This window comes from Grampus griseus (genome assembly GCF_964374135.1).
Source record: "Grampus griseus genome assembly, chromosome: 10".
Taxonomy (NCBI): domain Eukaryota; kingdom Metazoa; phylum Chordata; class Mammalia; order Artiodactyla; family Delphinidae; genus Grampus; species Grampus griseus.
Window position 1 is genome coordinate 42,036,726 of NC_139004.1, and position 23,197 is coordinate 42,059,922.

At 35.8% G+C, this 23,197-nt stretch overlaps 1 protein-coding gene across 6 annotated transcripts in view; it reads right to left on the reverse strand.

The window, feature by feature from the left end:
- HMGCLL1 (3-hydroxy-3-methylglutaryl-CoA lyase like 1) overlaps positions 1–23,197 on the reverse strand; it is a gene marked incomplete at its 5' end in the record, with an annotated part of 136,552 nt that overhangs the window by 66,824 nt on the left and 46,531 nt on the right. For 2 of the 6 annotated variants that reach the window (XM_082663978.1, XM_082663976.1), the window contains 3 exons: positions 2,142–2,237; positions 18,879–18,986; positions 19,214–19,294. In XM_082663978.1, coding sequence (XP_082520104.1) covers positions 2,142–2,237; positions 18,879–18,986; positions 19,214–19,294 — 285 coding nt within the window. The remainder of the gene's footprint in view (positions 1–2,141; positions 2,238–18,878; positions 18,987–19,213; positions 19,295–23,197) is intronic. The other 4 variants (XM_082663980.1, XM_082663977.1, XM_082663981.1 and 1 more) reach the window with 2 other exon arrangements.

Below are 23,197 nucleotides of genomic sequence, written 5' to 3' on the forward strand. Positions count from 1 at the left end.
AGAGCAGCAGAAGCAATGTTAACTACTCTATAAAAGAATACTTGAATTCTTTAACATTCTGCTTAAAATTTTAAATTAGATTTTTCTCAACTTGCTGCATACGCACTTTTGAAATGTAAAAATATTTTATGATAGCACAATAATTCCACAAACTACAACACTCATAAATCACAGAATATACAATGATGCTGTTCCAATTTAATTTTGCCTTTCCTAAAAGTTATCCTCAGCAATATTTTAACCGTAATTATGGAAAATACTAGCACCACAATGAAATCTCTTGATATCTATGGAAAACTTTATTTTTACTTAATTATTAAAATTGAGGCTAGTAAATGCTTTCTGCTTTTCTTCTCTTCTTACCATCCAACAGAAAAATATTTTTCCAAGTCATCATTTAGATTTTGCTCCAAATTTTCTCCCTATCTCTTAACCTCACTTCCACTGTTTCATACCTTGACTGTGACAACCAAACTCTTGCGTGTCTTAAGACCTTAATCCTCTTGCAAGTCTTCAAATCCAAAATGTCGACCTAATCAATTCTCCCTTTTGCCCCTTTGGCCATCTTCTCTCCTCCCTCCAGGCTTCCCAGTGCTTGTTTTCAACGTCAAGCCTCCTAGTTTTCCAGCTGGATTTTTAAGACTTTCTATTAATATATCTGTATCACTGTGCCTAGATTCCCCTTTCTCTATGATACCCTATTAATACATTAAGAAAAAAATTCTGTCATCTCTCCTCCAACATTTTTTTAAAAATACTGGTTTTCACTCTTCCATCCAAGATAAATTTTTAACCTTTAAAATTAAAATTTTGTGGATAAACAAGTTCCTACTGTATAGCACAGGGAGCTATATTCAGTATCTTATGATAAACCATAATGGAAAAGAATATTAAAAAAGAACGTATATATATATATATATATATATATATATATATATAACTGAATCACTTGGTTGTACAGCAGAAATTAACACAACATTGTAAATCAACTATACTTCACTTAAAAATTTTTTTTTAATTTAACTAAATTAAAGTACTATTTATTGAACACCTACTATATGCTGGTGTTGTATTTTGCATGCCCTATTTCTAATCCACAAACAATTTTGTAAATGAAGTATTATTATGGTGATTTTACAGATGAGAAAACTGTGGCTCAAAGAGGCTAAAACACTAAGAGGAGGTCCCAAGGCTAGTAAAAGTTCTGGGGCCATGTTTCAAACACAGGCTTGCCTGACTCCCAAGCCAAAGTTTCTCCTATTACTTTCTATGCTACCCTGAGGGTGTACTCTCATATCTTTCTCAGGATGGTTACATTCCCTACTTCTTTAGGACCGGATGACAGCAATATTTATAATTTCTTAAAATGTCTCTGTCTTTCTTTACAATGTGATAAAATTTGTATTAATTCAAGTAAAAGTGGTTTCACAAGATACACTAATAGGTGATACACCAACTAGCGCCCACAATTTCAACTTCATGCAACCCAGTCACAAATAGAAAAATGAAAAATATCCATTAATACCAAAAATAGCTGCTGCTCAACTTTTACAATAAAGCCATGTAAGCTTAACACCTCAAGCCTTTACTTAAAACTACACTGATTCTTCTAGTATGTGAAATTACGAAAGCTTCTCGGCATATAGATTCCCAAGGCACATAGGATTGGAAGAAACAAACCGGAAGACAAATAAGGAAAGTTGGTAGAGGCAATTCCAAAGACAGTGATTAGCACCATGTAGAGGGCAGGAACAACAGCAACCTCAGAAAAAGTAACAAAAATAATTATCCACTACAATAATATTAATAATTATAATATCGTATTGGGAAATCTTTGTTATATTTTGTATTCCTTGCTTAAGTGGGGAGCACAAAATATACTTTCAAAAGAATTTCATCAAAATGGGTAATTGTATTTCTATGTTTTAATTCTTGAATGGTTAGACTGGAAGAGCCATTATGTGGAGCATTTTAGTCCCCAAAATGCCACAAGGTCACTGATCTCCATGTACCTGTATTACGGGTATTAGTGATAGTATTTATGCAGGATAACGAGGGAGTCATATCACACCAATTTAACTTCGAAAAGATCTTTACAACAAGAAGCATATCAGTTTTAGAAAGATTAGTAGCACACTTACAGCACGGTGGAAACCCTGAAGATTAGGAGTAAGGACAGGATATCGAATTCCTGGATATTGACGAATGCCCTTCATCACTTCAGTGTGATCTGCCATCTTAAATACATAATAGTTATATAGAGATATGGGACTTGGAATATTCTATCAATCATGTTTTTAGTTTTTCAGGAGGTTATAATAATACAGGCAATTATATTCTATCAATTCATGTTTGAAATAGCAAAACCATGCCAGATAAGTAGTTCTAAATGTCATAAATACATAATAACCAGATCTGGGTGTAACGTCCTCACATAACAGGATCTGTTTAAGTGACTGATTACAGACAGTCAGGAATTCTGAACTCCGGTGTTTTCACTTGACTGATCTTTATTCTCTTCCTTTCATTTTATGGTCAAGACTCCAATACCCCTGATAGTGGGAAGAGTTTGAAAGGCCATAGGCTGTGCATTTACCTTCCACATGAAAATTTTACGTCCAAATAATTTTTAACATATGAAATTTTACAATATTTAGTAAAGTGTAAATTACACATATCCATTAGAAGAATTTAACAAGTTTGAGACCTTAGTATATTATTGGTCTTAGTTAGTAACAGTCATACTGCTTTACGTAGTTCTATCCTTGAGTTACTATTTGTTCTTATAACGTGAACAAATAAATACAATGGAGCACACAGCAGGAAACTTATCCTACAAAGACTTCATTTTGTATATTTTCTATGAATCTATTAAAAAAAAAGCCAACTTTGAATTAAAATATCAAATTTACCAGTTTGCTACGAAGTCTATAATTTAGCCTCCTAGAGTAATAACTGATGATCAAATCCCATAATCATCACATAGAGAAATTACCATTGACATAACCATGAGCTTTGCATATTGAAGAATAATAAATTATGGCATGAACAATAAATATAAGGAATAATATATAAACAATGAAAAGTATACAAAATGAACATGGAGAAAGCTGTAAAAACATGCACCAAACCAAACTTTGTATCTTCAGTATGGGAACGGTTGAGGGAAGACTTGTTTTTTCTCTATATACCTTGACTTGTTAAAATAAGCATGTATTGTTTTTAATTTAAAAGGAAATAAAAGTAAATTAGAGTATAAATGCTTTTATTAGCATAGCTACACATTTTTTTTAATGTGAAATGTTACAATATTTACTCTTACTGGTCCATTAGTCTTATTGACTCTGAGTTAAATGCCCGTAGAATTCAATTTAATACTTTCAATGATTATTCTTTGGAATAATTAAATGAATTTTTAAATACATTTTAAATTTAAAATTAAATACTTAAGATGCAAAAAAGCACTTCCCACTGACTGCCATCATGCCTTATTGACATTTAAGCCTTCATGTTTCATTCAATCCAAACACATTTAATTGTGTCTAAAATGTGATTCTTGTTCACTTATTTCTTAGAGATCACAGCCACCATTGCCCACCCCATAGCTGCATCCTTCACAAAGACCATCCACCACAGACATCTACGATGCATAAAAGCCAAAGCTTATTTTATTCTAAGCCTATTTCACTTTAACCCAGAAGTTTATTGAACATCAGTTGTGTCCAAAGCCCTATGCTAGGCCCTGTGGGAAATATAAACACTGGAAAGTAACGTCCTTGCACTGAGCAATTTGCAATATAGTTGGGGAGATCAAAGAGATGCACTAGGAAAGTTAACAATTCAAAAAAATATACTGGTTGTGAACAAGAGCACAGTTTATAAGAGCTCAGAATGGGGAAAGGTTGGCAGGGCCTATACTAATCTAGGAACGTTTAAAAGAGTATATGGGATAAGAACTACAGTCCCTAATATGACATAATGACATTTTTTTGAAATGGCCACAGCAGTATTTCCAATCCCACATGTTCTTCCAAAACCTCACCGATCTCCATCAAGAAGTGGATGCTATTTATCATCCACTTGAACCTAGACAGGCTTGTGACTGCTCCAACCAATAGAGCACAGCAAAAATAATGCCATGTGAATGATGAGGTTAGCTTATGAAAAAGGATAGAGCTTCTATATGGCTTTCTCCTTGGGGGGAGCCACCATGGGAAAGTCAGCTGATCTGCTCTGAGAAAAACTAGCTCCTGCAGAGCAGTCACAGGAAAAGGCCCACATGGAGAGTCCCACGTGAAGAGGAGGTGAGCCCCCGGCCAACAGTCAACACTAATCCTAATCCTAAACTTAACCCTAACCGTAACCCTAACCCTAACCCTTAAACTTGTGATTGAAGGAGCTCCAGGTGATTCAGCCTGAGGCCCCAGACTCTGTGTACCAGAGACAACTTTGCTCCTGTACCCTGTTCAAATTCTGACCCTAAGATTTGATGAGCATGTCAAATGTTTATTGACACCACTAAATTCTCAGATAATTCATTACAAAGCCATAAAGGCTGAAACACTGAAAAATCAATAGGGTTGGAAAAGAGGAAGAGGTGGGTGTAGCAGTAGGAATACACTATCCAGCTAGAAAAGATTATTGGTAAACAATCAAGAAATAGATTATAAATTAAGACAGGGGGCCACACACTTTGATGTGTCTTGAGTTAGGTTCACATTATTCTAAAAATTCAGGATTTATTGTGAAGACAATAGACAGCCACGAAGAGTGGGTGCTGAATTAGCAAGGGAAGACTGGGATAGATGCAGTATTTTAGAACGATTAACTTGGGAGAGGTGCAGAGGGCAGTCAAGAGAAAAGAGAGGCAATTCTCAGGCAATGGTGAGGATGCAGCTTGTGACAAGTTCCACTGTACTGAAATGGCACTGGGAATGGAAGTACCAGAGAAAAATTAATAGGACACAGTGGCTGGTAGTATAAGGAAGGTGACTTTACTCAAAAATGTAATCCTCACTCTTTTATAACTTCTTTTAAAAATAGTCAACCTTTGTGCAGATTTCAACATAGTTCTTGATTATATATCCAGTTTGTGTCTGAGGCTAGAGTGTGAGCTCTGTCTCTCTGTCTCTGTCTCTCTGTGTCTCTCTCTCACACACATATATATGCAAACATGCACTCACAAATTATCATAAAAAATTTAGAGCACTTATTCCTAATTTCAATCAGAAAGACAAGTAAAGTTACTGCTAGTTTTAGGACATTGTAATGAAATCTAAAACACTCTTACTAGAGAATAATGTTCATTGATATTACTAATACTTATGTCTAACTAAACACAGTATGTTTATTTATGAGACACATTTACATTAACATGATAACAGAAATCAATAAAGAGTGCTTCTCAAACCAATATGCAGTTAGAGAATAAGGTGTGGCAGTGCATCACAGCATGAAGGAGACAAGACAAATTTTAATCTTCAAGAAATATAGGCCATATTAATCTGTAAGTGACTATTTCACTCTATATGTAGTTTAACAAAAATCTTGAATCATTATGTAGAAATTTATGTAATTAAACTGTGACTTAATAGATATTTCAATCAGCAGAACTAGAAAATAAGCAGAGATGACAGTAACCAAATTCCCAGGTCATGAAAGCTAAACTTTGATAATCTTTGAAATTAATGAAATTATGATAAATACATTAATTAGAATCCAACAAATCAGAACATTTTCCTTTTTAAAAACAGCCACACTATAATGAGGTCATTTAAGACATAATAGTATTCTGGCTAAATTTGGTCAATAAAGACAATTATGTAAAGAGCTTTAGGAAATCATGATAGGATATAATTTTATTACAGTGAATAAAGTAGAGCAGGTTTCAATTAAAGGTATAAAATCCTTGCTTTACTTTATTTTTTTACTCAGAGAGTTTATATTATACTTCAATCTGATGTTATTTTAATGTCTAAAGTCTAACTATTAGTCAAACAATAATAGAACTATTCCTTTACAGTACTATTTTGACATCTTAACAAAATCTTTCTACATCTGGTTTGAATTAACATATTTTTAAGATTTTGCTGAAACTTTTCATTTAAGATCATAAAAATTCCCATTATTTGGTTAGTAACAGGATTTGCCATCATCTGGCCACGGTGTGGGAATGGCCATACCTACCTAGCCAATCAAACAGGCTATACCATGGTGAATTAATTGTTCTAGGTATCCAAATTTTGATATGGATTCAAATAGTCACAATAATTGTGCAATAATTTGCAAGCATCTTAAAGATATGCAAAGCATCACAAAAATTAGAATGTAATTTTTAGAGCTTTTATTTAGAGGTTTTATTTTACTTGCTACTAACTCTATCATGGGGTGATTATATTTGGACACTCCACATTACACATATTTAGACATTTTACTAATACTTTGTCATTATCTGAATATAATAATCTCTCCTAAATATTTATGCTTTCAAAGTGTTCTCCAGACAACAGCAGTGGCTAAAATATAGTTTAAGCATTGTTAAATGCTCATCCAAATTCCCTGAGATTATTGGAATTTCAAAATAATGCATATGAATATATATTTTACAAATAGACTATAAAATTTGTCATTGGTGGATACAAAAGCTAATTTTAAAATATCGTGAGACCTTAAAAATGGACTTTTTAAATGCCCTTCAATGTTTGAATATTGACTCATTTCAACATTTTATACACTTACAATATATCTAACATTATGGCATTAAAAAATGATGCAGAGGCAGTCCATATACATATAATACACAGGCTAGTGGTGGGAAATGTGTGTGTATGTGTGTGTGTGTACATACCAAAAATACAAAATAATACAAATGCCATGTGATCTGAAGTTCTATGAAGCAGGTAAGGAAGTATTTTTCTTGGCAACCTAAAGTAGAATAATGACAAATATTTAAGCTAACCTTTATCTAGGCCAAATGTAAATAACTCAGGGGCATGTTTTTTAAAGGAGCAAAATATTCATAGAGTTTAATGGAGTAAGACTATGCATAAAGTATGAAATTATTAAAAAATAGTCATAAAGCACAACTATTCATATATTATATATGCAAATATAATTTCTATGATAAATTATACTCTAGTATACTATAAAAGGAAAGGGTTTAATAAGCCCAAACTTAAAACATAATTGTTTATTAAAATTCTTCTGATAATTATGGAGATATTCTATAGAAATTAATTTTTAAATTCATACCCTTCTTTCATTTTCAAGTCCAATGAAATGAAAAGTAAAAGTATCTATACCCTTTACCTCTCTTCTGAATAACAGTTGATAGAGAAAACAAAATATTCATTGAGTAAATTTTGTTCAGTTCCAACTGAATATATGTTGTGTGAGACGTTCATTTAGAATCTAATCACTGATGAACATTTTTTTTCCTTTTCCCAGAACAAGTATAATTACAAAGATATCACATTGTACAGGTCACTAAGTTCCAGAGGTGCATTTACCATATTTTTTTTTATGTGAAAGTCTCACACACGTGTATGACACATAAAACTTTTTCCTTTATGATTTTAACTCAGTAAGAGTGAGTCAATAAGGAGAATGCAAACTTCCTGAGAGGAGTTGAGTTGTTTTGCATCACCACAGAAATTATTCAATACATCATGGTGGCTCTGGTGAGGCAACTGTATTGTGTGATGGAGTAGAATTACTCAGAGTTGAAGTTAGCACTGTTTTTAAATGGCAAATGTGTTTAGAGTAGAATCTAAAATCCAGGTAAGATACTCCATCTTTTTTTTTTTTTTTTTTTTTTTTTTGCGGTACGCGGGCCTCTCACTGTTGTTGTCTCTCCCATTGCGGAGCACAGGCTCCAGACGCGCAGGCTCAGCGGCCATGGCTCACGGGCTCAGCCGCTCCGCGGCATGTGGGATCTTCCCGGACCGGGACACGAACCCGTGTCCCCTGCATCGGCAGGCGGACTCTCAACCACTGCGCCACCAGGGAAGCCCTCTTCAAACATTTTTAACCACCCAATGAGAGGGACAGTTTCTGTAGAAGAAGAAGTAGACAGAGATGGAAAGGATGAGGAGAATCACCCAGTGAGTGGGGGAGAAGGTACGGGACCCTGTCTGACTGTAAAGCACACTCTCTAATTCCTCTTTGTTAAGCACATCCTCCATATTGTCTAAATATCTTCAAAAATCTCTAACTTTTGTAAATTTTACTGAAACACATGACCAGGTGAGCACATTGCTAGGGCCCCATCCAGGGTCTTGGGAGGAAACTATACAAATATTTTGTGGTTATTTTTCTGTCTGTATCGTATATTGAGGTTCTAAATAAAGTTTCATCCAGGGTGAAAAAAGTTCCATTGATCAAAGAAAAATAATAACATTTCGGAGACTCCAAGCCTGGTTGAAATTTCCTACCTCGCTCTTAGTCATATCATCAAGATAGTTAAGAATCTCTCTGAAATAAAGATCTATGGTGTCTATAGTATTTCTTTTCCTTACCATTTGAGTTCAGTTTGGCATGTCTTATTCTTGGTATATCCATAATATTTCTGGGTATATGTATTTTTATAAAGTCTCTGCTAAATAAACCATCTTAAATTTTGCCAGGAAATAGATTTATTCTCATGGACCTATAACCCTCACTAATACACTGTGTTGAATAATTTTTTAAAAATATATTTGAAGGATTTTTTTACCCCACCATCACCCAGGACAGCATTCAGATCTCTTCAAAATGAGCAGACAATATCAGAAAGTGTTTGCATACTATCTCCACTGGCTAGATGATATCTCATTTATGGTAATACTTTTCCTTATGCAGCAGGAAGGATGGATACAGGACGTGTTATTTCTTCAACACATGCCACAGATTACTATACAAATGTAAATAATGTGGTTTCAGAACCTATAACTCAAAACTCAATTTGAGCAGTAACTCCTCTTAAAGGTACACATTCGTAAATTCAGCCATGAGAAAAAAAATGGGACTAAGCACCCTTCCTGACAGCCATAAGTGAAAACGCTCTACCCAGCCATGAATAGCTTATAGCCTGGGTACTCCAACCCTGTCTCATTCACAGACTCTTTCCACAAACCCCATATATCTTAGCCTCAGTAGCACAGAGGAAATCTTGGTCTGCTTGACGAAGTAAGACAGTTTTAATAAATCACAGTCTTACAATAATAAACACAGGAAATCTCTGGAAAATTGAACATCTAGTTTTTTTTTTTTTCTACCCAGTACCCTGTCTTGGCTGCCACTGCTAAAATGGTCTGACACCATACTCACAAAACTTCTTAAGTCCAGAAGCCTAAAAACTAATTTGGGCTGTGTATAATTTCCTGTGCTTCCTTATTCAACATTACCTTTGTGTTCTAAGGGCCTCTGTACCGCCCTCTATTGGAAGGAATGTGCAGGCTTCTCAGGAGTGACCCAAGCAAGTAGCATACATAACCCACACTCTTTTACTGTGAAACCTGCAAGCCATTTTCATCATAATCTATTAATGTCTACAAATATTCATTTTTAAATTATAAAATAAATGCAATCTACCCAATGGATTTGTGGGTTATACACTAGGAGACTAATGTTCCAGACAGAGAAACCAGAGTCATCTTATTCAATAACATTTCCCGTTTCCTAAGGCAAACATAACAAATATGCATTAGTGATTCTTTGTTCGGGTCAATGCCTTTGGTGACCACCCTCCTGGTCGTCCCATGTCAAAACAATCATGTTCCCAACATGACTCTGAAGTAGGGGCAAGAAGTCTCAAAGCTCCCAGTATAATTTTCTTTCCGTTCAACTGTGTTGCCTCTCATATATCATGCCTTTGTGTTTGTTAATAACACTGTCAACAGTGTTATTTCTTATGCATGGGAGCAGAAGTGACTTTTAAAATACTGTGTCTAATTGTATTCATTCTCGATGACTGTAAATGGACTTTCCCCTCTATACTTACACTTCCTTCTGGAAGCCCCCCTGCCCACAGTGGAGAGCTGCGCTGGTGAGCAGAGGGGAAGCTTGGGAGGTTTGAGGCAGACCATCTCACTGGCAATAAGAGAGCGCTGTAGCAAAAAAGTTCTTGTTTTGCTGGCAAGCAATGCAGTCACAATAGCCTGTAAGATCTAACTGCAATGATTTGACATCGTATGGCTCTGAAGAGCTCTGTCTGGCTAAGCACTACAGAAGACAAAACTTGAAAAGCCTGGACAGACAACCTCTTAAAGATAAACTGTTGAACATATTTGGATTCCTAGGTTCTATTTTATGACAGCTCATTTACAGATATTCACTTGATTTTATAACCCCATTATATGAGTCAATTTTTTTTTTTAGTGATTTCATTCTTATTACCCATTTTAACTTTACAATTGGATCATTATACAGATATTGCTATCAACCACACATTATTCAATTTTTGATTACAAAAAAGAATTCAATGCAGTGTTTAACAGAGACACAATAAAAGCAGTGAATGGGTGAATAAATGAATGGAAAGAATCCAAGGCATAGAGGATGAAAATACTTTGCCAAATCATATCAGAAATAAGTAAGAATCAGGTCTCAGATTTTCTGTCAGAAAATGTGTATGTTGTTATTTCTAACCAGATACAATGATGTCACTGAAAGCTCAGGAAACCTACAACCTGGAGGACTTGTGAAGAAATAACTATTTTGGGACTACTAAGAAATGTGTTTCTCACTATATACTATAAGCTGAATTCAATACATGATGCATCAGTCTTGACTAAGAACAGTGTTAAAATTTCTTGATAGTCCCACATCACAGCAGTACAAGGTCTGGAGTAAGTAGTATTAACGCTCTCAAGTTGTTAGTGTGAATTTGCTTCAATATGTTGATATTTCAAAGAGTACTTAATTTAGTTTATAAAGCAAACAGGAATGTGAGTGCCTAGAACAATTAAAGCAGCTCAGTTTTAAACTCTGAACTTTTGTCTTTACAAATTTGAAGTTATCCAAGATATTTATAAAATGAACAGCATTCTTCAAAAGAATGTCCTATACATTGACGATGAACAAATAGCTAAAATTCATAGATGTTACAAAATATTCTATTATTCTAAAAATATAATTCCAATCAGCCTTTAATTTGATAAATTGGATATTCAGGATAAATGAATTTGGATAAAAATTTTTAAGTATAAGAATGTAAATGTTTTATATTTACTCTAAGTGAATAATATACATTTGTATTCCTTTTATTTTATCAAATATGGACGAAGTGAAATGTTAGCATATATATGTCTCATTAATGTGTCAGTTTGAAATATAAAACTAACCTATTGCTTAATATTATTTTTGGAATGTAATATTACTTTTAGCATTCAGATTTATCTAATTTCCAATGTTTACTATTCCATATGACTCCTAGAGAACTTTCCAGCAATTTAACCAGGCAATATTAGATCAGTGTGCGTGTTGTGTGTGTGTGTGTGTCTGTCTGTCTGTGTGTATATCTAAAAATTAGGAAAAAATACTTTATTTTTATTTTTAAAAATTAACTGGAATAATAATTCTTTATAAACATATCAACAAAACATGTCTTTAAAACCATAATCAATTTAAAAATAATTAGTATATGTTTCATTTTCAGTGTTCAATGTACAAGGATCGTGAATTCTTAAAAACAAGTGATGCTTGGCATACTTAAAACTTATGATCAAAACAGTCCACATTTAATCTTAACACTTTAAACTTTAAACCTGGTTTTCACTAATGGCTGTGATTCTTCCCATGAGAGTCATAACCGTGGCACCCAGGAAATACTTTAGTTCCTTGGAGTCTGGTCCACAGGACAAACTCTGCTTCTCTTAAAGTGGATTGCATGTTAAGTGGCTTAGTCAGGAGTTATATCAATGGAATTAGTTTATAGTAAAATAAGATTGACAAACTAATCAGCATAATGCAGAAAATGCCATTAAAAAGTTAGAATCAAGTCTTTCTGTGCCAAACTGTACTCTATTCAGCTTTTATGCAATTGTATTATATGCAAGACCTTTCAAACTGTCGCTGCATACTGATAATTCATGGTCCAATTTTAATATAATTTTAATCATATACAAAAATGGAATTTTCATATGATCAAAATGCCTTTGAAAGTTTTTTTCTTTCATGGGTAAACTTAGAGAAAATTTGATAAACACAATATAATTGTGAGATATATATAAAAAGTAAAATATATAAAAATATATTTATAAAATATATAAAAAGTGAGATAAAGTATTTTATTTGAACATTTTTGGTACATTTCATAAATCTAAGAACCAAAAAAACAAATTTTTAGTCAAAATGTAATTGATCAGATTAAGCAATTAGAAAAGCAGTGCATGTTGAGCATAGTAAATCTTTGAGTAGAATCATAGTTTTTGGCCTCATGGGGAAAAAAGTCTAAAAAAGTATTGAATTATACCCTACGATGTGAAAAAAATAAGAAAATCTAACCAGTAGAATTGTGACATTATTGCTTTTCATTATAAGCTTTGCTTTTCTCTTTGCACACAGAAGTGAAATTACATCTTAGGTCGAGAATGAGTTACTGTTGAATGCCAAGTAATATGTACAGTGCTAGCAACTCATTTTTTTTCCAATTTTGTTCCAAAGTATAACCTTAAACAAGTTCAAAAAGAAAAAACATGTAGTGCTCACCATCCTAATAAAAAGAAGAAAACATTTTCATATTTCCATGTTCTTTTCTGAGAGAGACAAAGGTGTTTTAAAAATCTGTGACTATGCTTTAGGCAATCTGCATGCTCTCTGTGACAACAGTAGCAATGACGTAATTGAAGGATGGAGCCACTTTAAAATATTGCACTTCATGTTAATCACTCAAATACCAACCTGACTCCCATGTGAGGCAACACAATTGTATATAGGGAGTGGATAGGAGTCAGGTAAACATTAGCAGCCCTGAGAGTACTAAAATATATATATATTTTTTGGAATTTGGGGGTTTCACAATGCAGAACCCGCTTTTCTATCAGCTGTATTTATTCTTTAATTATCAGTAAGAAAAAACACATGCAGAACTAGATTAATTACTAGATCATTTTAAAAAACATAAGTGTCACAGATTAGAAAAATGGCTCCAATGATATCTCCCCACCCATGTGCTCCTCTACAACGCCCCTCCCCAGTCAAGAGGTGGCATGGATCCCCTCCCTTTGAAACTGGATGGCTTTGTAACTACATCAACTAATATGGTATGGAAAAGTGATGCTAGAAAATTTATAAGGCTTGGCTATGAAAGGCATACCATGTTTGCTTGTCTCTTGCAACACTCACGTTTGCAACTCTAAATCACCATGTGATATCCTAACTAGCCTATCTGGGTGAAAGGACTCCTGTAACCCCACGAAATGGGAACTGCGGTCTTGTAAATTTCACCAGGCTCCTCTCTGGCCGATGGCAGAGGGCAACTCCTCTAGGATATAGGGGATGAGACTCGCAGAAGATGAAATTACCTTGCCAAGGACACTGTGCCTTATAAGCAAAAGAATTCCGGGGCTCTCCCCAAAAGCTCTCCACACCAGTTCTTCCACTTTCTCTCTCCTTCAGTCACACTCACACACACACACACACACACACACACACACACTCAACATCTCTGCCAAATTATCCCCTTCCTTGCCTCTTCACACACCCATCCCCCTCAAAAAGAGCAGAACAAGAAAAAGAAGCCAGGGGGCGCTCAGGGGCAGAAGCTACTGTCTCCTGCACCTCATCCATGTAAATCTAAGTCTTAAACTTCAATCCAGTAAATGTGTTTTCATTACCGATAAAGCATTAATTGCATCACCACTAAAAGGAGGGCAAGGAAAAGTTTACACATTCCTTCCTGCTTACACTGTGCTTGGGCCATATTTTTAAGTGTTAGACTGATTGGTAAATAATTTTTACAGCCTTTTATGTATATTTCTTTCTACTTTACAGAGAAAATCTATTTCTGCCCCTTGCTGATGTGGCCAGACTTGGGAACCACCCATTCCAAAAGTTAAAAGTTAATGAGACAGAGAGCAAATATTTATAACTGAGACTTTGTATACGACAGACATAAACATACAGTGTCTTGTACTTTTCATGTATTCTTATTTTTAAATAAATGGTATTCACTTTAATCACTCGTGTGAATGAACGTGTTTAAAACCAAATGGCTACATTAAAGATAATGGAAAACTCTAGCTCACCTTCAAAAATTATTGTATTTATAATGATTTAAAAGGCTCATTACTGAGAGCCACATTCCAAAGTTGCAGTAAACCCATCGAGTTTTTATAAACACATTTTCTTTCTACTCTTACTGCTGTTCGCTCCACTGAAGTGAGGGGCTATGTGGACTCATTTCAAATGTCCTTAGATTATATGTCACTCTAAGGAAACCCTTTTTCCAGATAAGTTGTAAAGAACATGTATTTTTTAATGGCAAGTATTTTATCATTTCTGGCCATTTAGATTATAGGTGTGGGATCCTGTTTTATATGGCACCCTGCTACTGTGGAACTTTTCTTTCAGCTGCTTTAGTTAGAAAAGCTGTTGCCAAACAAAACAGTAGGAGGGAAGCTGTAAAAACGTTTTGAAATGCTAAAAAAAGAAATAAGTGAGCAAGCAGCAATCTAAACATAAACCGGAGGACTCTTCCCATGACCCGCGTTTAAGGGAAAGAAACAGAAGAAGATGCAGAGAATTAACAGAATACCAATTTCGAGCCACATTCAGGATCTTTAGAAGGATTAGAAATTATTCAGAAAATTACATGTAAGCTGGTGCACTAAAATCGTTCTGTCACAAATCTCAGACATTATTCTGAGCTAGATGAGCCTGGTGTCATGACATTTTCTCCAAAAATGAGAGGTCATAGAACCTGGAAAAGAATACGTTTATGTATAACTGAATCACTTTGCTGTCCACCTGAAAATAATACAACGTTGTAAATCAACAATACTTCAATAAAAAATCAATTATTTTTTTTTAAAAAATGAAAGGTTATAATATAAAAGTTCAAATTACCATTATGAGTTAGTTCTGTTGATTTAAGGCCTTTTTCATTAGCAACAGAACAATGAAATTGGTAGTTACATAATGAGATAACCTCCAACCACAACAATAGAAAAGGCTCACTCAGGCAAGCTCAGTGAAATCTAGAATCCAAACACCACTATAGAAAAACAAATTGTAAAACATGGGATGCTCTCAAGACTGTTCTTTGAAAAACCCTTGATGTGCTATGTAATATGTGACCAGTATAACTTTGGAAGTTCAATTTGATATTATCTTTGATCCAGGCACACTGCTCTTTTACAGATATGTGATTTATTTAAAACACTCCTTTTTCTTTTTTTTTTTTTTTTTTGACTTGGAATGCATGTAACCAGATGAGTATTAAAAGTGAAATATATAACATATTCCTTAGTATTTGAAGGATGAGTACCTTTATTTTCTTTTTTTTTCCGAGCCAATATTTAAACTAAACACATACTTCAATCTTTAAGAAAAAGGCTGTTTATCCCAGAGAAGGTAACTAACCTGCATGGAACCCGGAATAAGTCAGTCAGTTGTCTGTCGGTCAGGCATACGCTCAGATAACACTGATGAGCCTGGTTGGGGCCAGGTGCTCTGGACTCTGGGCATCCACAGACAGGGACCCATTCATGGGCTTTATTGCCCTAAACCCTCCCAGGCTGCAGGCTTCATTGCTGGGATTCCCAAGGTTCAAGGAGGTTAAGTCACTTACTCCAGCTCCAGACAGAGTGTAGACAGAACACAGAACAGAGGTACCTCTGCCCTGCCACAGCTGTCCTCACGAGCTTGTGGGGAATTCCGTCAGTTATTCAATAATACTTTGAGCCTAGGCCGAGTTCATTACATCTCAATAGATTAAGTCAATGAATCATGTTATTTTATAGTCCCATCAAATGTATCTACTTCCTGTGAGGCCAGAAGGCATTTTCCTATTACTGCTCACAGAGGGACGGCCTTCCCTTTGTTTTGTCCCTTTTTTCTTTTAAGTAGCTGTTCAAGGAGAAGAGTGGCTCTCTGCAAGGGGCTCTAGTCTCGTCCTTTGAAATGTCCCGGGGTGTGTCCTAGATCAGACTGAATCCATCAAACAATTCCAGTACTGTGGAATAAGAGAATTTCCTGAGCATCATTGTGGTAAAGAGGCGTATTTTGTAGGCAGCTTCACAAAACCATTGGGAAATAAAAGTATCTTGAAAAGGACTAGGAAAATATAAAATGTGAAATATAACTTTGGCTGGTCATCATTAATGTTACCTGTCCTCCTTCCTAAACTTTACTCTGAAATTACACCAGCATATCCAGTTTCTCTCCAACAATAATCAAATATGTGAAAAGAGCATTAACTAAATCAAATAAAGAGGCAATGTCATGAAGACTTAAAGATGATAAAGGGTCTCACATGACAGCTAGTAAAATAATAGTAGCTCACATTTTACAAAATGACAAGTCAAAGAAATACGTCTAGTCTCATCAAGCTGTTTGTGTCTTCCTAAGGAAAATATTTGTGGCCTTCATAACACAAGACCAAATACATGATCAAAAAGTAAGAGTCACTTGTCCATGCCAGAAAATTGAGCCATGTTATTATGGTTTCAGGCTGATGGATTCATTATTCATGTCACGATATTTATTGAGCACCTACTTACTGCACCAAGCACTGGGGATACAAGTGATGAACAAGAGAGACACGGTCACTACCTCCATAACTCTCAGAGTCTGGGAAGCAGATCATCAGACAATATTTATAAAAAATATATAGGATTATATACAGTGGCAACTGGGATGAAGAAAAGTGATAGTTTGTTTTGCGGAGGAATCAAAGTAGCCCTGATATTTGAATACTGACTCTGTGAAAAGTGATGTATTACTAATACTATTAATCCTTTTGTGGTTTCTGTTGTTTCCAACACCTTGTAATTAAAAGGGCTTTAATGTTTTAAGCCTTCTTACACCATCTTGCTATAACTGCAGGGCAGTGTAGAAACTGAGATGTACATAAATGAATATAGAAAAAGTGCTGTATAGCTACAGAGTCAGGATGTAAGGAGGAACAAGAGGCAGTTTGGCTTGCCAGGAGCTTCTGCAAAAGGATGTAGGGCCAGGTAAAGAGACCTTGAACCCCAGGCCAGGTTTCCAGACTTTTTTAACAGGGAGAAGGAAGGTTCTAAAGAACTGAGGTTGTGAGTTTGGGGAGGCTAGTATTTCTGGGAGATTATCTTAGAAGCAATAGGCAAAATACATAAGGAAGGGAGAAACAGTGCTTAGGAATCTCATTGAAGGGACTATCTCAAAAATTATTCCATAAGTGTATGGATTACTAATACATCCATGGGATTGAAGAGAAGAGACTCAGGAATAGGTTCTCCTGAGGAGGAAGAATTTTTGTAACTGACCAGTAACTGGTCAGTAACTGACCAGATATAAAAGACTTTTGAGAATTCAAATTCAAGATTCCCTAAGGAACAGTTAGGCTATGAGCAAAAAGTAGGATCAACAATGATGAGTCTGACTTTGAACCTGCTGAGTTTCAGGTGCTAATGGCATGTCTGGCTGAAACTTATCAGAGAGGACAGGACTGGAAATATAGAATTGTCATCCGCTCAGAAGCAACTTTTGATTTTGGAAGGGTTGGCAAAGAGGAAAGCACAGGCAGAGAAAATTACTAAAGAATCTCAAGGGAACCTTAAACTTGGTGGTGGGGAAATGATTGTCAGAGGTGACAAAAAGAGCAATGGAGGGGGATAAGTGAAGGAGGATTATAGAGGAAACCAAGGGAATCAGATGAAGAAGTAATCAGTGAAGTTAAGTGCTGGGCAGAGACTGAAAGATCCAAGGAATGAGAACAGGGTCCAAGGAATCCAGGGATCCAGGGAATGAGAATTGGATTGGGAAAGGAGTGGGGGGGTGTCACTGTTTGCTAATTATTAATCACGTTTCAAAGATCAGGGCCAAGTCTCAGAAGTACTGATTGCTGCCATATGCCAGACAACTCTGGATAAGGCTCTATCCTCTTCAAGAGAAGATTCTGGATGACTACCTTTGCCTTGTCTTTGATGAATACATATATTTTCATCAATATATATGAATATATAAAACCCTCTAGCAAATATAAGCATTAAAAAAAAGAGAGCATGTCTACATTTCTCACTGCTTAAAATAGGATTATAATGGGGAAGGTATCAGTCAACACTCAGCATTACTTCCTTGTAACAGACAAAAAAGATAAATCACCTGGAGATACTCAGATCACTCATAAAGTCAGTAAAATGTTAAATGGAGGACAGGACCCTAAACTGCTATTAAGAGTCTTAGCCTCTACTCATTATATCAGACCATACACTCTTGCAGGTTTAGGATGGAGTTCCAAATAACTTTTTTGTTTGTTTTTTGTTTTTTGTTTTTGCGGTACGCGGGCCTCTCACTGTTGTGGCCTCTCCCATTGTGGAGCACAGGCTCCAGACGCGCAGGCTCAGCGGCCATGGCTCACGGGCCCAGCCGCTCCGCTGCATGTGGGATCTTCCCGGACCGGGGCACGAACCCGTGTCCCCTGCATCGGCAGGCGGACTCTCAACCACTGAGCCACCAGGGAAGCCCCAAAATAACTTTTTAACAACTAAGTCCAAATAACTTTTTAGGACTTAATTTATATATTTCATTAAAGAGGTTTTTCTTTAATTGTATCTTAATGCATGGGCTAATAATTACTAATTTGCTATGCTCTTACAAAATATATCAGGCTAATATCACAATGTATATCACACTGTTCACTAAATCTTGTCAATGTTGAATTAAGAATCTAGTTAAGGAATTATGGATTTGCATACCTGTGGTATCCATCGGGAAGACACAAAGCTTGTCACTTCTATTACAGGCAAGCCAGTTTGGGAAAGTTGATTGATAAATTCAATTTTTATATCTGTAGGAACTATAATCTAAGAAAACATTAAGAATTATAAGTAATTTGCATAAGTTATTTATTGAAGCATAAACAGAAAATTAATTCCTAACTGAAAGCAAATACTATTTAAGATTTATAAATTCAAGTAGCAACTAAGAACAAATGTAATCATCTAACATATGAAATCCATATGTCTTTAGACTCAATAAATATTTAGATTTAGCATTTTTTAAAAACTGTGTAAAATTAATGTCAAGTTACCTTTTCATTCTGCAATCCATCTCTAGGTCCAACTTCTACTATTTTCACATATTCAGGGAGTCCAGATGGCTGGGATGATTCCTAAAATTAAAAATACAAGACAAGAAAAAGAGATAACAGATCATCAAACTTGTTTACTTGAAAAGTCAAACAATTTCACTTTGTTGGATTAAGTTCTCAGCCTGGAAAGTTAAGAAAGGTAAGAAATTGATATAATGATATAATCCAAATACCAAGTTTATGTTATTAGCAACATGAGGTCATTTTTTTTTTTTACAACCCAGTGATATTCAGTCTAATTATGATTAAAATCCAAAAGATGAATTTCAAAGATAAAACTGCGGAGAAGGTGACTTACTCAGGATCTAAAGAGACAATCTGCTGAGTAATTCTATGCGTGATGATAAACGTACCATTGTTAGAGTTCATTAAGAAATTAGATCTTTGTATTAACAGACTTCTACCAGCCACAATCATCCAGCTGCCATACCCTGAACTTGCCAAGTGTGAATTCAGTTTTCTGGCCTGTGTCAGAGAATAAAATGTGTTGTTTATTTCTTGTCTGTGTCACACAGCACAACCCGCACCTAAACGCAGCTTCCTAAAGGACAAACTCCCCCCAGGAGGACCTAATCCTTGATATTCCCCTCTGTTCCTAAACTAAGTATTATGGTCACATCATGTTTAGAAGGACACTAGTTTGAAACAGGGAAAATGGAAACTGACTTTCTCAACTTCATATTGCAGTTAAAATCGGCAGTAGGCTACATCTTTCCAGACTGGACAAACATAACCTCCTGGTATCTCTGAGCCCAGTTAAGTGTGGGTAACCAATCATCAAGGTCTTCTAATGGATAGCTGATGGAACTGACCCAGATCAGCATGACCTGTACTTCAAAGTTATTTTTTTGTCTTGCCTTTCATAAAGGATGATGACTCTGGGCTGACCAGTTTGCATTGTCTCACTCTGTCCTTGTAATAACCACAGGCATACACCGATAAAGTGGCTATTTTGGATGCACAACCCAGTTCGTTTCCATCACACAGCACAATGCTCCCTGCCCTTTCTAGGGTCCATAGCTGTTACCTGGTTTTATTAGCATTCTGTGTTAATTAACTCAGCAAAGGAACCCAGATGATCTCTGTTACAATGTTTACATACCACCCTCCACAATTTCCATGAAATCAGGCAATTCAATAAGCAAAAATTAACTGAGAAGGAAAAGAATTCTCATCTCTGCATCTCCTGAGCAGGCTGTGAGGCATGCAGTTGGGAGGGTGGAGGTTTGAGCGAGGACACATGGGGTCCCCCAGCTTTAGGCTCAGTTTTGGATGACAATCATGAAATCATGCATTATTTACAGGGTGGCCATCATTTCAACCAGGCAATAAGATAGAGGGATGGCATGGGAAGGCAGAGTAAAAAAGAGAAGCTCACTCCTCTTTCTTATTACCTCCAGTCCTAAAATTGCAGGGATGAAAAAACAAAAACAAAACTAGGCAATCTTAAGCCATGTGGTCTCATTATCGCTGATTGTTTCCTGAAACTCATTTTCAATTAGCAATTAGCTAATTAGCTTGGAGCAATTAGCTTGGAGGATACATGGATGAAGAATACTACTTTATTAAACAGCAGTGTTTAACCCCAAAAAGGGAACATAGTGTTTTTTAAGGTAATAAGAATATGCTGAGTACAATTAAAGAGCTTGGGACCTTCCTTCGCATCACTGGTATAGCTGGCAGAAGTAACAATCTGAAGAAATTAAAGTGTAATCTCCCACTAATTATAGCCATTTAAGTCAAAGCAGAATATGTGCATACTTGATATTATTTTACATTTCTTCTTGAATCTAACACTCCCATTTTGTCTTCTAGTCATGGATCTGTATTCCCTCTATCTGAATACCCAAGAAATCAGAAAAAAGTTATAATGTGTTCAGTAAGTTCAAAGAGTAACAAGTTTCCCTTTAAACAGCATATAAATAAATATATAAATAAAGTCAATACGTAATTGTTGAGTATGTGTGATGTGAGAGCCCTATCTTGGTATTTTCAGTGTCATTCTGGGCATTGCTATCTCTGTAATGACGTTTCTAAGCAACTTCAGTTTTACATAAATAATGCAATGCCTACTGAGCAAATCCACCTAAATGTTGTAGAAGCACATAATTTTCAATGATGCAAAACTGATCTCATGATTTCTCTGCCTCATTCCTCTCCTCAGATATTCTCCCACCACCTACTATCCGATTCCATCTCTCTTACCACTTACATCTAATTGGTACCTAATTGGTATTTTTATTACTGGTTCTATTTTGGCATATACCCAACACCCAACACTTAGCTTGTACTTAATAATTGTTTGTTGATTGTATTAGTGAATCTCTTTTGTCACTGGCTGTATTTAAATTGTCTTCCTTTTCTACTTAGTCTATTGCTGTAGCTTCCTAAGTATTCTCCCTAATTTTGTTTTTCCATGATTAAAATGCTTCAGAATGTACAAGTCACCTTTGGAGAGATCTATCAACCTAAGGTAAAAGATGATTCCTGACTAGCCTCTCACCTTCTACCACACTCTACTTCATGCATCCTGTGATTTTAGTCATATTAAAGTCATGTCCTGCTCACTTTCACGACTGTAGACATGAAGTTGCTATTGGTTGGAAATAGCTTCTATCTGTGGGGAAAATTTTCCACCAAAACCATTTCTCTTCTTCACAGACACAGGACTGGACCTCATTTCTCCCCTAAGAGTTACGTTTGAACAAGTTCCCAACGTGAATGCTATGTACCGCTTTTAGGCTTGGCCCATGAAAATATCCCATGCACATGCCTCAATGCTCTTTCCCCTCTAGCCAGCTTGATGCAGATGAGTATGGCAGACTTGGAAGCTGATAAAGATAAAAAAAAAAATTGAAGGAATCTACACCAGAATCACTGCTTTAATAAGAATTCCATGCCTATAAGAAACAATTATTTTGTCCCTCATAGAGATGAAAATAGATGTCAACTCTCTTACACCATTGAGGGTATAGGTATATCTTTTATAGCTCCTAATTGTGAAATGTTATGAAGGGTCTGAAATTTTACCCTACTTCCAAGCTAACAAGTGAGCCTGCCATGGATGCTGGTGGAAGGCACAAGACTCATTGGTCAGAGAAGGAAAAAAAGGCTTATCACTTACAGCAACAGCAGTAGCTAGAAAATCAGGATTTGTGCTGGTTCCCCAAGCCCCAATTCCCAGGAAAAAAAGAGGACCATACAATGCTTGCCCAGACAATGGGTTACATTACAGGAAAGGAACCCCAAGCACAGGAACCTTGAATCTTTGCTAATGGGCAGTACGCATATCGTTCCTTGGTGACATATACACTGTGTTTATCATGCTTGACCATGAGTATGCCTGCCTTTGATCTGAGAGAAAGACACTTCCCCTTGGCTCCAGAAGGAGACACTAGTTCTATCATTCAAAACTATTTTGCATTTAAAAAATCCTTGAAAAGAGAGTCTGGAACAAAGGTAATTATGCCTCTGCTTGCAAGAAATACAATAAACTTATGCAGAATTATTTCCCAGTAATATCCACTCTTCATTTTTACACCATCCTGGTTTATGGCAAATTTTCCCGCTAGTAAACCACTCTGTTGGCCCCTCTGATTAACTAACAGAGGCTGGAACCAAATCCACTCATTTTTATCTCAGAAAACATTTAATTAAGACTACTCTCAACAGACCTTCAAGGAGCAGGAGAAGGCCAACCTGCAATATTGACTTCTGCCATGCCACTCCTCCCCAGGGTCCTGGATCCAACCAGTGGAACGAATCCTATACTGTAGTGGCCTCTGCATCAGAAGCTCAGCGTTGTTTACTTTGTGCCTATTTTATGATGGTGGATGTGTTACCATGTTCAATGCTATGATTTATCCAGGCAGCAACAGTGACAATATAGGTGATGGAGGCTTGATCCACAGCGTGATTCCAGTG